The sequence below is a fragment of the Nicotiana sylvestris genome, chromosome 5, assembly GCF_000393655.2.
Source record: "Nicotiana sylvestris chromosome 5, ASM39365v2, whole genome shotgun sequence".
NCBI lineage: Eukaryota > Viridiplantae > Streptophyta > Magnoliopsida > Solanales > Solanaceae > Nicotiana > Nicotiana sylvestris.
The window spans coordinates 106,844,079-106,859,754 of NC_091061.1; the positions used below are offsets into that span (position 1 = coordinate 106,844,079).

Sequence of the window (15,676 nt, forward strand, 5' to 3'; positions counted from 1 at the left end):
CTCATTATTATTTTTCTCTCATTACTTTACTTATACAACATTACTATTACTTATCTTGATGAACCGATAACTGTAACATGCAACGAGACAACACAACAAACAGACATAGATTCAGAGAAAGATGACATACCAGAATAGATTGTTAAAGAAGTTGAGAATTTTGAAAACAGACCGAAGTCCAACCTGGACAAGACTGAGATTGTCAACCTGTGAGATGCAAAAAACATCAAAGAAACACGAATCAACATCTACTTATCGCCAATAGAAAAGAAGGAATATACAAAATTTCTAAGGGAATATGAGGACATATTATCTTGGTTGTATAATGACATGACCGGTATAAGTACGTCTATTGTGGCTCACAAACTGCCAAACGATCCAACATGCCCACCGGTAAAGCAAAAGCTCAGAAAGTTCAAGCCTAATATGAGTTTGAAAATCAAGGAAGAAGTCACTAAGCAAGTCAAAGCTAAGGTCCTCAGGGTAGTAAAATACACGATATGGTTAGCCAACTATGTGCCGGTACCAAAGAAGGATGGAAAGGTCAGAGTTTGTGTCGACTATTGAGATCTCAATCGGGCAGTCCGAAAGACGACTTCCCTTTGCCAAACATACACATCTTGATTGACAATTGCGCCAAGCACGAGTTGCAATCATTTGTAGATTGTTTCGCTGGTTATCATCAGATCTGGATGGTTGAAGAAAATGCTGAGAAAACGGCTTTCATAATGCCGCGGGGAATGTACTATTACAAGATGATGTCGTTTGGGCTAAAAAATGCTGGGGCCACCTACATGAGGGCTATGACTACCATTTTCCATGATATGATACACAAGTAGATAGAGGTATACGTAGATGATGTTATCATCAAGTCCAAGAAGGCCACTAATCACATGGAAGATTTGAGGAAGTTCTTCAATAGACTGCGAAGGTACAACCTGAAACTGAATCCCGTGAAGTGTGCATTTGGGGTTCCTGCTGGAAAATTACTTGGGTTTATTGTGAGTTGCCGAGGAATAGAACTGGATCCATCAAAAGTCAAAGCAATTCAAGAATTGCCACTGCCAAAGAACAAGAAGGATGTGATGAGTTTCTTGGGCAGGCTTAACTACATTAGCCGGTTCATAACACAGTCTACAGTCATCTGTGAGCTTATCTTTAAGATATTGAAGAAGGACATCGCTACCAAATAGACTAGTGACTACCAAAAGGCCTTCGACAGAATCAAGGAATACCTATCAACACCACCAGTCTTAGTCCCGCCTGAGCCAAGTAGACCTTTATTACTCTACCTTGCAGTGTTGGATGGAGCTTTCGGTTGCGTTCTGGGGAAGCATGATGAAACAGGGAGGAAGGAGCAGGCCATTTATTGCCTCATCAAGAAGTTCACCCCGTACGAGGCTCGGTATTCTCTGTTAGAGCGCACCTTTGTGCTTTAACTTGGGTAGCCCAGAAGCTGAGGCACTACTTCTGTGCCTATACTACATATCTCATATCAAGGATGGATCCTTTGAAGTACATCTTCCAAAAGTCCATGCCCACTGGCAAGCTGGCCAAGTGGCAAATCCTGTTGAGTGAATTTGACATTGTCTACGTAACTCAGAAGGCAATCAAGGGACAGGCACTAGCAGATCACCTTGCTGAAAATCCTGTAGATGGAGAATACGAACCCCTGAAAGCGTATTTTCCTGATGAAGAGGTATCATTCATAGGAGAAGAATTGCAGAAACCTATGACGGTTGGAGAATGTTTTTCGATGGAGAAGCAAATTTCAAAGGAGTTGGCATAGGAGCAGTTCTAGTATCGGAAACCGGTCAGCATTATCCGGTGTCTGCCAAACTCAGGTTCCCTTGCACCAACAACATGGCCGAGTATGAATCCTGCATTCTAGGGCTCAAAATGGCCATTGACATGAACATTCAAGAGTTGTTAGTGATCGAAGATTCAGACTTGCTTATACATCAGGTACGAGAAGAATGGGCGACAAAGAACTCCAAGATACTTCCGTATCTGTACCATGTAGAGGAATTGAGGAAAAGGTTCACGAAGACGGAGTTCCAACATGTTCCTAGAGTCCAGAATGAGTTCGCCGATGCACTGGCCACCCTATCATCTATGATATAGCACCTAGACAAGAATTTCATTGATCCCATTCCAGTGAAAATCCATGATCAGCCAGCTTACTATGCCCGCGTTGAAGAAGAAGCAGATGGAAAGCCTTGGTTTCATGACATCAAGGAATATTTGGCAAAAGGGGAATACCAAGAACTTGCAAGTCTTACTCAGAAATGCACACTTCGGAGGTTGTCCAATAATTTCTCTCACATGGGAGGAATCCTATATAGGAGAACTCCTGATTTGGGATTACTAAGGTATGTCGATGCAAAGAAAGCATCCAGGTTACTAGAGGAAATTCACGCTGGGACATGCGGTCCCCATATGAACGGTTTTGTCTTAGCAAAGAAAATACTCCGAGCTGGTTACTTTTGGATGACTATGGAAACAGACTGCATCCAGTATGTCCGGAAATATCACTGCTATCAGATACATGTAGACATGATAAAGGTACCTCCAAATGAGCTTAATGCAACAAGCTCACCATGACCGTTCGCCGCTTGGGGAATGGATGTTATTGGACCAATCGAGTCTGCCGGTACAAACGGGCACAGGTTTATCCTAGTAGCAATCGACTATTTCACCAAATGGGTCGAAGTAGCATCTTACAGAGCAGTAACTAAGAAAATCATGGCAGACTTTGTGCGCGATCGCATCGTTTGTCGATTCGAGATTCCAGAGTCAATCATTACTGATAATGGCTCCAACCTCAACAGTGACTTGATGAAAGCTATGTGAGAAACTTTCAAGATCAGACACAAGAATTCTACAGCCTACAGGCCTCAAATGAATGGAGTCGTAGAAGCCTCCAATAAGAATATCAAGAAGATATTGAGGAAAATGATAGAGAAGCACAAATAGTGGCACGAGAAGTTATCATTTGCTTTATTGGGATATCTCATCACAGTCCGCACGTTAACCGGGGCAACCCCCTATAAGCTGGTTTATGGTACAGAAGTTGTCATTCCCACTAAGGTAGAAATTCCTTCCTTAAGGATCATACAAGAGGCTGAGCTCGATGACGCAGAATGGGTGAAAAGTCGTTATGAACAACTAGCCCTTATAGTAGGAAAAAGAATGAATGTAGTTTGCCATGGTTAACTTTATCAGAACAGAATGTCTAGAGCTTTCAACAAAAGAGTCAAGCCGAGACAGTTCATACCAGGGCAGCTGGTTAAAGAAAATTTTCCCGCATCAAGATGAAGCCAAATGGAAGTTCTCTCCCAACTGGTAGGGTCCATACATGGTTCACCGGGTCCTGGCAGGAGGAGCCCTAATACTTGAAGAAATGGACGGAGAAGTCTGGCCAAAACCTATCAACTCAGATGCAATCAAGCGTTACGTGTGTAATCTTTATGCTTTCCTATATGATATAAATTGAACTACGCCTAACCTGGTTCTTGTTTAAGAGGGGATACACAAGCAGCCCTATGGGTTCGGTCATAATTCAATAAAATTTTCATTCCCCCCCCCCCCGCAATTGGAATCTGGGGCAGAATTTTGAGGAGGTCTCTCAAAATTCCAAAGTGATTTCAGCCGATCATCGCAAGCAACGGTCAGAAACATCATCCCATTAAACTGGGGCAGAATTTTGAGGAGGACCCTCAAAATTCTGTAGCAAGAGAGGTTGCAATGTCTTGAACTATGTCGCAGTCGTCGGTTCACCTAAAAAGTTGTTTTTAATTATATACACTTATGACATTTTTTATGAAATCATGCATGTTTATTACTGAAATTGCCTTGCTTAGCAACGCTACCCCAATGATGCAAACAATATCACCAGATCAAAGCCGAGCAGATCAAGCAGAGCCAGCGGGGATACGAATAAACCTTCCCCCTTACAAAACTCACGATTTTTCTTTGAACGCAAGCACTTGGATTACGAAAGCAACAGACGTACTATACACCCACGAGACAAACGTCGTTCAAGAATACAACCTCGGCAGTCACAATATCGCAATCTACTATCAGCTAAGAAAGCTTTGTTACCACTTGCCACTTTATTTCCTGCATAAGGCTACCATTCTGCCTTCCGAGACTAAACATTGTCTCTATTTGTATTCCCGCATTGCATAAGGCTACCATTCTGCCTTCCGAGACTAAACGATGTCTCCATCTGCATTTCTGCATTGCATAAAGCAACAATTCTGCCTTCCGAGACTAAACGCTGCCTCCATCTGCATTTTCTGCATTGCACAAGGCTACCATTATACCTTCCGAGGTTAAGATCTACCTCCATCTACATTTGCATGGCTGAAAGATCGCCACCCACTGCATTTGCATGGCTGAAAGATCGCCACCTTATCTACATTTGCATGGCTGAAAGATTGCCACATACTGCATTTGCATGGCTGAAAGATCGCCACTTTATCTATATTTGCATGGCTAAAAGATCGCCACCCACTACACTTGCATGGCTGAAAGATCGCCACCTGCTGCATTGCATGGTTGAAAGATCGCCACTTCATTTACATTTGCCTGGCTGAAAGATCACCACCTACTGCATTTGCATAGGCTGAAAGATCGCCAAATTGCACCTTATGGGCTGAAAGATCGCCAAATTATCTGAAGGCGTCATCATTCGGAGGTACCATTTTCATAGCTTGAGAACACCATGTCATGGACTGAGGACCCCTTTTAATCTTTTGCATATCATTATTCAAAGTCATCATGGTTCGGAGGCATCATCCTCATAGCCCGAGAGCATCATTTCATGGCTTGCGGATCCTTTATTATACACTTCATGGCCTAGGACATCATGGTCTAAGGACGTCATGCTAACCGTCCAAAGCAATCTTCATGGTCCGACGGGGAATTGCATCATGTTTAAATTTACGCACAATATATGCTTGTATTGCTTATTTGCAGGTAAACCGGCAAGCAACGACCATCTCGGCATGAGCGATCCCGCTCCAGTTCCCGCAGCCCTATCAGACCTTAACCATTTCCCCGTCCTGGATATTGCGTCCATTCTTGAAAGTCTCCGCAGCCTAAACCTCTTCGAACCATTTCGCTCGGCCAAAATTGGTCATCGTATCTTTACCCGACAACTCTTTCATCCTTCCTGGGTAAAGAGGGGCAGCTATTATACCCAATTTTTTCCTATATATTTTTAATATGCAAAATACTTTCAAAATAGCATTTATATATATATATATATATATATATATATATATATATATATGTGTGTGTGTGTGTGTGTGTGTGTGTGTGTGTGTGTATGTGTGTGTGTATAAGTATGTTCAAATGTATTATCATTTTTTCTTAATTTTATAAAGATTTTTAAACCAATATATTCCCCTATTTTATTCATAAAAACCAATAATAATTCCCAAAGCTATCATTTTTGGTGATTCATTTATTGAATTTTCATATTTATAATAAAACATAGCTAAGATATTTTTTGCATATTTTTATAAATTGATTTAGCATTTTTAAAGCTAAATTGCATATAATTGCAATTTTAGCCTCTTTTAGATATAATTGTGTTTATATCTATAAAAACTAAGTCCAGTATTTTTAATTTGATAGTCCGACCCAAACCCTATTCTATTAAACTGCCCCACTCACCCGTTTAATCCAGGCCGTTGATCAAAATGATCAACGACCACCAGACCCCCTTACCTTAATTAATCCCAAACGACCCCCTAAACCCTATCATTCCTCACATCACGCTGCCTCTGAATCCCCCTCCTATCTCAAATCCTCTATACAACACCCTCGAACCCTAGATGTCGCCACCCTAATCCGCCCTAACCCATGGCCTTCCAAGGTCATCAGAGACATGTATCAGCCTCTCATGGCTTCTACGTGTTTGTTTCTATGGTCTCATGACCAGATCATGAAGGGGATTGGTCCAGACTTTGCTTGATGACTGTTCTTCGGTCGTTTCTGATCTTTCTCCGACCAGCCATAGCCATTCGAGTCAGACCTTTGACTCTCCTGCTTAGATCAATGGCTTTCGAGGCCTTCCTCGTCACTTGGGGTTCTTCTGAAACCCTAATTTCTAAGGTTCTTTCGATTTCTTTTAGATCTGCTTTAGATCTATGTTTGCTCTGAACTTCTAAGCATTTTCCTCAAAGTTTCTTTTAAACTCTGCTTTCAAAACTCTTTATCTTTTCCGATTAGGGTTTTCTTGTTAACTTTCTCTAATTTTTGACATTTTGCTATGTTTGCTCGTATTGTTCTCCTCTCTGAGTTTGCATGATAAAAACCCTAATTTCTTCTGAGGTTTCTGGGTCTATTTGTTAGTATTTGTTTGATTTACGTATTTATCATCTCTAGACTCGATTGGTGTTGAAAACCCTAATTTTTGGGTTTATTCGAGTTCCTGAGATATTTGTTTGTTTGATTTACTTGTTTATCATCTCTAGACTCGAATGGTGTTGAAAAACCCTAATTTCTTTTAGGTTCATTCGAAGTATTTGTGTAATCTGTTTGCTCATCATCTTTGAACTCGATTGGTTTCAAAACCCTAATTTCTTTGTGGTCTATTCGAGTTTCTGAAACTGCTTGTGCAATACATCTGTTTGAAGTTGCTTGACTTGATTTGAAATTCCTTTGTTTCAGCATCTCTTTTCATTATGTGATTTTGGGTTCTTACTATCTTTGAGAAATCGACTATGTCTTCAGAAGGGTTTTTCACTTAACCCTTTACATGCTTCTGATATTCTATCTTTTTCTCTACTACTAAGTCACTGAAGCTTGACCTACGTGACTATCATGTTTCGAATGTTTGCTATCTACTATTATTGCATGTTGTTTCCTTTTGCCAATAGTTTGGCCTCGCATGTCCAGTGTTTGTGCACTCTATTTATATGCTGAGTTCCTTCTTTGATTGACCTTCAATTGTGTGACTGATTTCAAACTCTTCTTTTGTGAAAATCTGATTTTACTCACCTGTTAAGGTTAATTGATTTCTTTCCTTGTTTTGCCTTACTGAATCCTTTCCAAAACAAGTATATTCCTGTACTTAGACTTAATCACTTACTCAATTGTTTTACTACTTCTTTTATGGTAATAATCAGTCTGCCTATAAATTGATTTCTTTCCTTATTTTGAATCTGTCACTGCCCGTTAAGCAAGTCATCCCTTAATTAAAGGCAACCATGGGTGTAATTGATTCTGAATAGTGATTGTTTCCATGTTTGTGGCTTATTACTTCTCTTTCACTCGTTTTCAAAAAAGCTATAAATACCATGTACTTCTCTTCTTTCAAACACACGAACACAAGATATAAATACTTGAGCTCAAACACACACTCCACTAAAATTTCTCTCTTTTTTCTATTGCTACTTGTACTGCTGCCTTACCTAGCTGGCTGAAAGCCAAGGCTAGGCTGTGGGAAGCTTGCTTATTTTTCTCTGCATTTGCATCTTTACTAGTATGTTCTAATTTAGCTTCTGCATCAACAACAACATGCTTCTTTACTGTTGCTTGCATCCTTGTTTGTCTCCTATTTGTATTTAACCAAGTTCCATTATTAAGCATGCTGTAATCTGCCCTTTTCTGATTCTGAATTAATGTTTTGCCATTACTTATCATGACTTGTGAATCCTAAATCACACCCCAATGTGTTTAATACTTGTGGTTGGTTTGGGGCATGACAACATTGGACATTGTTGTGCATAACCCAAACCTGATTCCCCTAGGGTCATAACCTCCATGTTTCTCCTAGATATTATGTGTTCTGATTGGTTTGTAATCATGTCAGCACCTTCTATTGTTGTGCATGCCCAAAACTGATTCATGCCTAAGTGCATGGGCTCCCTGCAATGGATTCCCAACCCTTGACCCCCCTTTGTATGAAGTTATTAATTCTATGTGTTAATTACTGTATCCCTATCACCCTTTCCCTTCTCCCTTATTCCCTCAGTTTTAAAACTCTGTTCCTGCAATTTCACTATCTTCTTAGAACTTAAGTTCTGCCCCCCTTGTGTGAGCCTTGCCTTGAGATCCATGAGCTCCCTCTAAACTTGGACACATAAAGGCTGGCACTCCCACACTGCACTCATCTCTATTCTGGTTATGGAACTTGGGTGTGAGCACTGCCCAGGGTCCTATTGAGACCCTTAGGGAACTTTGACACACTCAAGTCTGAGAAAGGCTTGGAATCAATGACATTTGAGGTGGTTTATTCCATAACTCAAGGAGGAAGTCAAGAATCAGGCTTCATCTGGTTGTAACTTTTCTTTGTAATTTTCTGATGTAATTCATTACTTCCGGCCTGTAATAATTTGTAATAAATACTTGGGGCTGGCTAGTGAAAGGGTTGGGTAATCATGTATGCTCAAAGGTAGAAAGCATGCCTATAGGACTATTTTTTTTAATTCTGCATTTTAGACACCATGTCTATAGGGTTTATCTTAATCTCTTCATGATCAATTTCACATCTAGATAACCTGCCTATAGGATTTATTTAAAATTCTGCATGCCACTTAGATATCATGCTTTAGGTTCTAAGCGGTTATGAGTAATATCATGTTCACAATGTTGAAGTCGGTAATATATATTAGATATCATGCCTATAGGGATTAAAATCAGCAATATTAGATACCATCGCCTACAGAAGCTGAAGTTAGTCTAACTTAAATTAGTCTATTCTGAACCGGTTTTAAATAACCTAATTCCCTTATTTAACGAAATTTAGCAAGCATGCCTATAGGATTTCAAACCATTGTTTGAGTTATTACTGTTTCGCCACATTCTGAATCAGTTAGATATCATGTCTATAGGACCTCATCCAAACACTTAGGTAGGCCTTAGAGTAATAACCATAAAATTGAATCTGCTTTGTTAATTGCTACAATCAGCAGGCAGGCCTGATTCGGACTTCTTATCTGAGTTATGTAATAAACTGATCTACCTCGATAATTAAACTCCCCTCGTATTTAGTATTTTAAACAGACCTAAAAAGTATGTGCAAGTCATGCTATTTATGTGTTTTCGTTTGAGGGGGTGTGCATCTGCCTTTATCTGTTTATATGCTTTCCCCAACATGCAGTATATGTGTTTTGTATGTCACTTTAGATTTTTACCTTTTGAAACCAAAATCACCCTAATATCCCTCCCCTTTAGGAATAGTAGTCCTAAGCTCCTCCGGGACTGATAGGAATGGGACGGGTAATAGCATGCAATAGTGATTGAGACCAATATGCACTTTAAATACCTTAATAGGGTGGGAAGGGTAGATATGGATGTGATGACCGGTGCGCTAATACCACGTGTATCCCCTCTTTTGAGGAGTGTCATACTGGGTATCACATTGATGTGATCCATATTAAATATAATCTAGGACCCCTTTCCCTTTATTTGTAAACTTTTTTAATTATCCCTTCTCTTATGTGTTTAATCTAAATCCCCTAATATTTGAGTCCATACTTGCCTACTTGCTAATTGCACAAATTCACAATAAACTGTCTGGCCGAGAACCACACTAGTGGATCCTGAGGGGTGTCTAACACCTTCCCCTTAGGATAATTTCAAGACCTTACCCAATATCTGGTTATTCAAATAGACTTAGAATTGAACCCTATTGGTGTCCTAATGTACCCTAAATCATTAGGTGGCGACATTTCAAAAATGCAAAACCTAGTTCCCAAAAGGAACGAGTTGTCCCAACCAAATTTCACAAAACTAATTTTGCGAGAAAAAGGGGGCACGACAGTGTGCCACCTTGGGGTGTGCTGGTTCTATTTGTGAAGAAGAAGGATGGCATTATGATGATGTGCATTGATTATAGGCAGTTGAACAAAGTAACCGTTAACAAACATCCTTTGTCTCGCATTGATGATTTATTCAACCAGCTTCAGGAGCGAGAGTGTTCTCCAAGATTGATCTCCGTTCAGGGTATTACCAGTTGAAGATCACGGACTCAGATATTCTTAAGACAGCTTTCAGGACCCGATATGGTCATTATGAGTTCTTGGTGATATCTTTTGGGCTGACCAATGCCCCAACATCATTCATGCATTTGATGAACAACGTGTTCCAGCCTTATCTCGACTCGTTTTTGATAGTCTTCATTGATGATATTCTGGTGTATTCGCGTAGTCAAGAGGAGCACGCAGAGCAATTGAGAGTTGTGTTGCAGAGATTGAGAGAGGGGAAGCTTTATGCAAGATTCTCCAAGTGTGAGTTTTGGCTTAGTTCAGTGGCTTTGTTGGGATACATGGTGTCCAGTGAGAGTATTCAGGTTGATCCGAAGAAGATAGAGGCGGTTCAAAGTTGGTCCAGACTGTCCTCAGCCACAGAGATTCACAACTTTCTTGGTTTGGCAGGTTATTACTGCCGGTTTGTTCAAGGGTTCTCATCTATCGCATCACCTTTGACCAAGTTCACTCAGAAGAGGGCTTCATTTGTATGGTCGGATGAGTGTGAGGAGAGCTTTCAGAAGCTCAAGACAGCCTTGACCACGACTCTAGTGTTATTTTTGCCATCAGATTCAGGTTCATATACCGTGTATTGTGATGCTTGAAGAGTTGGTATTAGGTGTGTGTTGATGCAAGATGGTAGAGTTATTGCTTATGCTTCTCGCCAGTTGAAGCCCCATGAGAAGAACTACCCTATTCATGATTTAGAGTTGGCTGCCATTGTTCACACATTGAAGATTTGGAGGCATTACTTGTATGGTGTGTCTTGTGAGGTGTTTACTGATCATCGTAGCCTCCAACACTTGTTCAAGCAGAAAGATCTCAATTTAAGGTAGCAGAGATGGTTGGAGTTGCTAAAGGATTATGATATTACTATATTGTACCATCCGGGGAAGGCTAATGTGGTAGCCGATGCTTTGAGCCGAAAGGCGGTGAGTATGGGGAGTTTGACATATATTCTAGTTGGAGAGAGACCTCTGGCAGTTGATGTTCAGGCCTTGGCCAATCGGTTCGTGAGGTTAGATATTTCAGAGCCCAGCCGGGTATTGGCTTGTGTGATTTCTCGGTCTTTTTTATATAATCGCATCAGAGAGCGCTAGTATGATGATTCGCATTTGCTTGTCCTTAAGGACAGAGTTCAGCATGATGATGCCAGAGATGTGACTATTGGTGATGGTGGGGTGTTAAAGATGCAGGGTCGGATATGTGTGCCCAATGTAGATGGGCTTCGGGAGTTGATTTGGGAAGAGGCCTATAGCTCTCAGTATTCCATTCATCCAGGTGTCGCAAAGATGTATCAGGATCTGAGACAACATTATTAGTGGAGGAGAATGAATAAAGACATTATGGGATTTGTAGCTCGGTGTCTCAATTGTCAGCAGGTGAAATATGAGCATCAGAGACTGGGTAGCTTGCTTCAGCAGATGGGTATTCCAGAGTGGAAGTGGGAACGGATCACCATGGACTTTGTAGTTGGGCTCCCACGAACTTTGAAGAAGTTCGATGCTATTTGGGTGATTGTGGATCGGCTGACCAAGTCCACGCACCTCATTCATGTGTGTACTACCTATTCTTCAGAGCGGTTGGCAGAGATCTATATCCGCAAGATTGTTCATTTGCATGGTGTCCCAAGTTCCATCATTTCAAATAGGGGCACTCAGTTTACTTCGTAGTTTTGGAGGTCTGTGCAGCGAGAATTGGGTACTCAGGTTGAGTTGAGCATATCTTTTCACCCCCAGATGGACGGACAGTCCGAGTGCACTATTCAGATATTGGAGGACATGTTACGTGCTTGTGTCATTAATTTCGGAGGGTCATAGGATAAGTTTGTACCGCTTGCAGAGTTTGCTTATAACAATAGCTACCAGTCAAGTATTCAGATGGCTCCATATGAGGCTTTGTATTGGAGACGGTGTAGATCTCCAGTTGGTTGGTTTGAGCCAGGTGTGGCTAGGCTATTGGGGACAGATTTGGTGCAGGATGCTTTAGAAAAGGTGAAGGTGATTCAGGAGAGGCTTCGTACAGCGCAGTCAAGATAGAAGAGTTATGCTGACAAGAAGGTTCGGGTTGTGTCCTACATGGTTGATGAGAAGGTTCTGTTTCGCCCATGAAGGGTGTTATAAGATTTGGGAAGAAGGGTAAATTGAGTCCTCGGTTCATTGGGCCTTTTGAGGTGCTTCAAAGGATTAGGGAGGTGGCTTATGAGCTTGCTTTGCTACCCAGCTTGTTGAGTGTGTATCTGGTATTTCATGTTTCAATGCTCCAAAAGTATATTGGGGATCCATCTCATATTTTGGATTTCAACACGGTTCAATTAGATGATGATTTGACTTATGATGTGGCGCCAGTAGCTATTTTAGGGCATTAGGTTCGAAAGTTGAGATCAAAGGATATAGCTTCAGTGAAAGTGCAGTGGAGAGGTCGGCCCATGGAGGAGGCTACCTGGGAGACCGAGCGGGAGATGCGGAGCAGATATCCTCACCTGTTTGAGGCTTCAGGTATGTTTCTTGACTCATTCGAGGATGAAAGTTTGTTTAAGAGGGGGAGGATGTAATGACCCGGCCAGTCATCTTATGAGTTACCGCTCTGTTTCCCCCATTTCTACTTCTTATTGCTTTGTTTATCGGTTTCTATATATGATCGGGTTGGTTGGCTCTAGTTCGGAAAGGATTTGGTAAGGTTTGAGACACTTAGTCTCTTTTGAAGAAGTTTAAGTTGGAAAAGTCAATTGGATGTTGACTTATGAGTTAGAGGGCTCGGATGTGAGTTCCGATGGTTCAGATAGCTTCAAGAGGTGATTTGGGACTTAGAAACGTGATCGAAATGTGTTTTGGAGGTCCGAAGTAGATTTAGGCTTGAATTGGCGAAATTGAAATTTTGACGTTTTCCGGTTGATATGTGAGATTTTGATATAGGGGTCGAAATAGAATTCTGGGAGTTGCAGTAGTTCCGTTATGTCATTTGGGATGTGTGTGCAAAATTTCAGGTCATTCGGACATGGTTTGGTAGACTTTTTGATCAAAAGAGTATTTTAGAAGATTTTGGAATTTTTAGGCTTGAATCCGATGCGAATTTGGTTTTTTAATGTTGTTTTGAGCGTTCCGAAGGTTGGAACAAGTTTGAATGATGTTATAGGATATGTTGGCATGTTTGGTTGAGGTCCCGGGGGCCTCAGGTGAGTTTCGGGTGGTCAATCGGACCATTTCATGTTTTGGAGAATTGCAGAAAATCTGCTGGAGTGTTGCAGAAATTGACCTTCGCGTTCGCGAGTAGGCCCTCGCGTTCGCAAGTAGGCCCTCACGTTCGTGAAAGGTTAGCAGGTGAGGCTAAAGATTTAGCCTTCGCGTTCGCGAGGGAGGCTCCGCGTTCGCGAAGGGCTGGGATCTTGTGCATCGCGTTCGCGAGGTATCAGATGCGTTTGCGTAGAGGAAGTTGTGCAGCTGGGGTTTAGGTGGAATTGTTCTTCGCGTTCGCAGAAGGGGAGTCACGTTCGCGGTGAGTAAGGGTGATAAGCCTTCACATTCACGAGTTGGGTGTTGCGATCACGATGAAGGAATTTTGGTCAAAGTAAGTTTGTACTTCGCGAACGCGAAACGTTGATTGCGTTCGCGAAGAAGGATTTGATGCCTCGGCAGAATGTTTAAATAGCCATTTGGTCCGCGATTTTGGGGTTAACTTCCACCATTTTTGAGCGATTGTGGAGCTTTTTGAAGAGGATTGAACAGGGATTCAAGAGGAAACACTTGGAGGTAAGATTTATGAACTTAATACTCGATTCTTATGTGAATTCTACGCAATCAATCATGGAATTTAAGCCTAATATTGAAGAACTAGGGCTTGTAATTGGAGACTTAGAATTTGGGATTTTAGGGGTTGTTTGTGGTTGCATATTGATGCTTTTGGTATGAATGAACTTAGGGAGTGATAAGGAGTCAATTGATGTAATTTTTATTGGAATCCGAGACGTGGGCCCGGGGGTCGGATTTGGCCAATTTCAGGATTTGTATTGTAATTTGATTTCTTTCGAGTGGGCTTTGTTCTCTTAGCATATTTTGATGGTTTTGCACTGATTTTGGTTAGATTTGGAGCATTCGGAGGCCGATTCGAGGGGCAAAGACATCGCGAGTTAGAGATTCGGACCGGATAGAGGTGAGTAATGATTGTAAATGTTGTCGTAAGGGTAGGAAACCCCAGATTGCACATCGTTGTGTTATATTGAGGTGACACACACACTAGATGACAAGCGTGGGGTCGTGCACTGTTGGGGATTGTGACTTAGTCCATCCCGAATGATTGTTTTACCGCGTATTTGACTGAAAAATATTTGCTATCATCATGTTTTGGATTGAATGCCATATCTGGGCCTTGTGCCAACTATTTGAACCCTTAGGGGATTTTTACTGATATTTTTTCACTGTTTTGACTTTATACTTATACTCAGTCATGCTATATTCTACTATTTTTATAACTCGGTCATGTTTACTTTATTTTAACACTTAAAATGATTATTTTGGGCTGAACATCATATTTTACTGTTGCCCGAGTTGCTTATGAGATTCTAACTGAGTAAGGTCGATGGCTTGCGTTGGGAGGTTATTGAGCTGATTCATGATTATGAGGTCGAAGACCTGAGATTGTACGCCACGAGATGGCTTGAATATTGCGCTTGGGTCGTAAGGGGCCCTTCCAGGAATCTGCGCACTCCCAGTGAGCGCGGGTACCCATTGTGATGTGAGATATAGCCCGAGGGGCTGGTATTGTCCCGTGTGTTGCCCGATGGGCTGATTCTGTTGGCATTGTGCCTGAGGGGAGGTTCTTTATGTGTTTATATTTCCTAGTTGCCTGGCATTTACTTGCTTAACTGTTAAAAAAGGCATTCCAAAGAAGCTTTAACTGAACTAAAGTGACTTTACCTATTTTTCACTGTTTTATTGCTTTTACTGGCTTTTACTGCTTCTTTATAGTCTGTTGATGTGCCTTTGCATAGTTTCTTATTACTTAGTCTGCATTTATTATTATTACTCATTGAGTTGGAGTACTCACTTTATTCCCTGCACCCCGTGTGCAGATTCAGGCGCATCAGGTCCTGCTTGCGAGGGTTAAGAGCTCTCCAGCAGATCCTAGATATTCACTAGGTAGCTGCTCGGCGTTCGCAGCCCAATGCTTCTTCCTCTATCTTATTTTCTCTGTTTTTAGTTATGTAATAGTGGTGTAGACTCTTTCAGACTTGTAGTTTTATGATAGATGCTCATGACTGGCGACACCCCGATGTCGGGCTATGTCTATTCCGCAACTGTATCATTCACCTTATTTTGGGATTTTATTATTATGATTAAGACTTAATTTCTATTATTTAATTGCTTAAAATAAATTAGAAAATGTATCGGCTGGCCTTGTCTTCACGAGAGGCGCCATTACGACTGTGTTTGAGTTTAGGGTCGTGACAACATATCACCTCCATGTTATATATATATATATATATTAAATTTAAATTTATCAAAAAATATTTTTAGATTTTGTCCTAAAAGTACCAAGTGACTTTTTCTCAATATTGTTTTAAAATTTTTCTATAAAATTATATCATATAATATTATATGTGACTATTTAAAAGAGTATTATTGACCATAAATTAGATACAAAAATATCAATTAATAATATTTTTAAAATTTAAGCAAATAGAATCCAAAAAG

At 40.9% G+C, this 15,676-nt stretch overlaps 1 protein-coding gene across 1 annotated transcript; it reads left to right on the forward strand.

Moving 5' to 3' along the window:
- Nucleotides 1–1,899: 1,899 nt before the first annotated feature.
- LOC138869117 (uncharacterized mitochondrial protein AtMg00860-like) lies at nt 1,900–10,591 on the forward strand. Its single transcript, XM_070146708.1, has 2 exons — nt 1,900–2,039; nt 10,168–10,591. Exons 1-2 carry the CDS (start codon nt 1,900–1,902, stop codon nt 10,589–10,591), a joined length of 564 nt encoding a protein of 187 aa, XP_070002809.1.
- The last annotated feature ends 5,085 nt before the right edge of the window (nt 10,592–15,676 follow it).

Coding starts and splice junctions, on each gene's coding strand:
- LOC138869117 (XM_070146708.1), top strand. CDS start 1,900: ATGGCCATTGACATGAACATTCAAGAGTTGTTAGTGATCGAAGATTCA. Junction 2,040..10,167: donor GTAGAGGAATTGAGGAAAAG/GTTCACGAAGAC, acceptor GTATTCGCGTAG/TCAAGAGGAGCACGCAGAGC.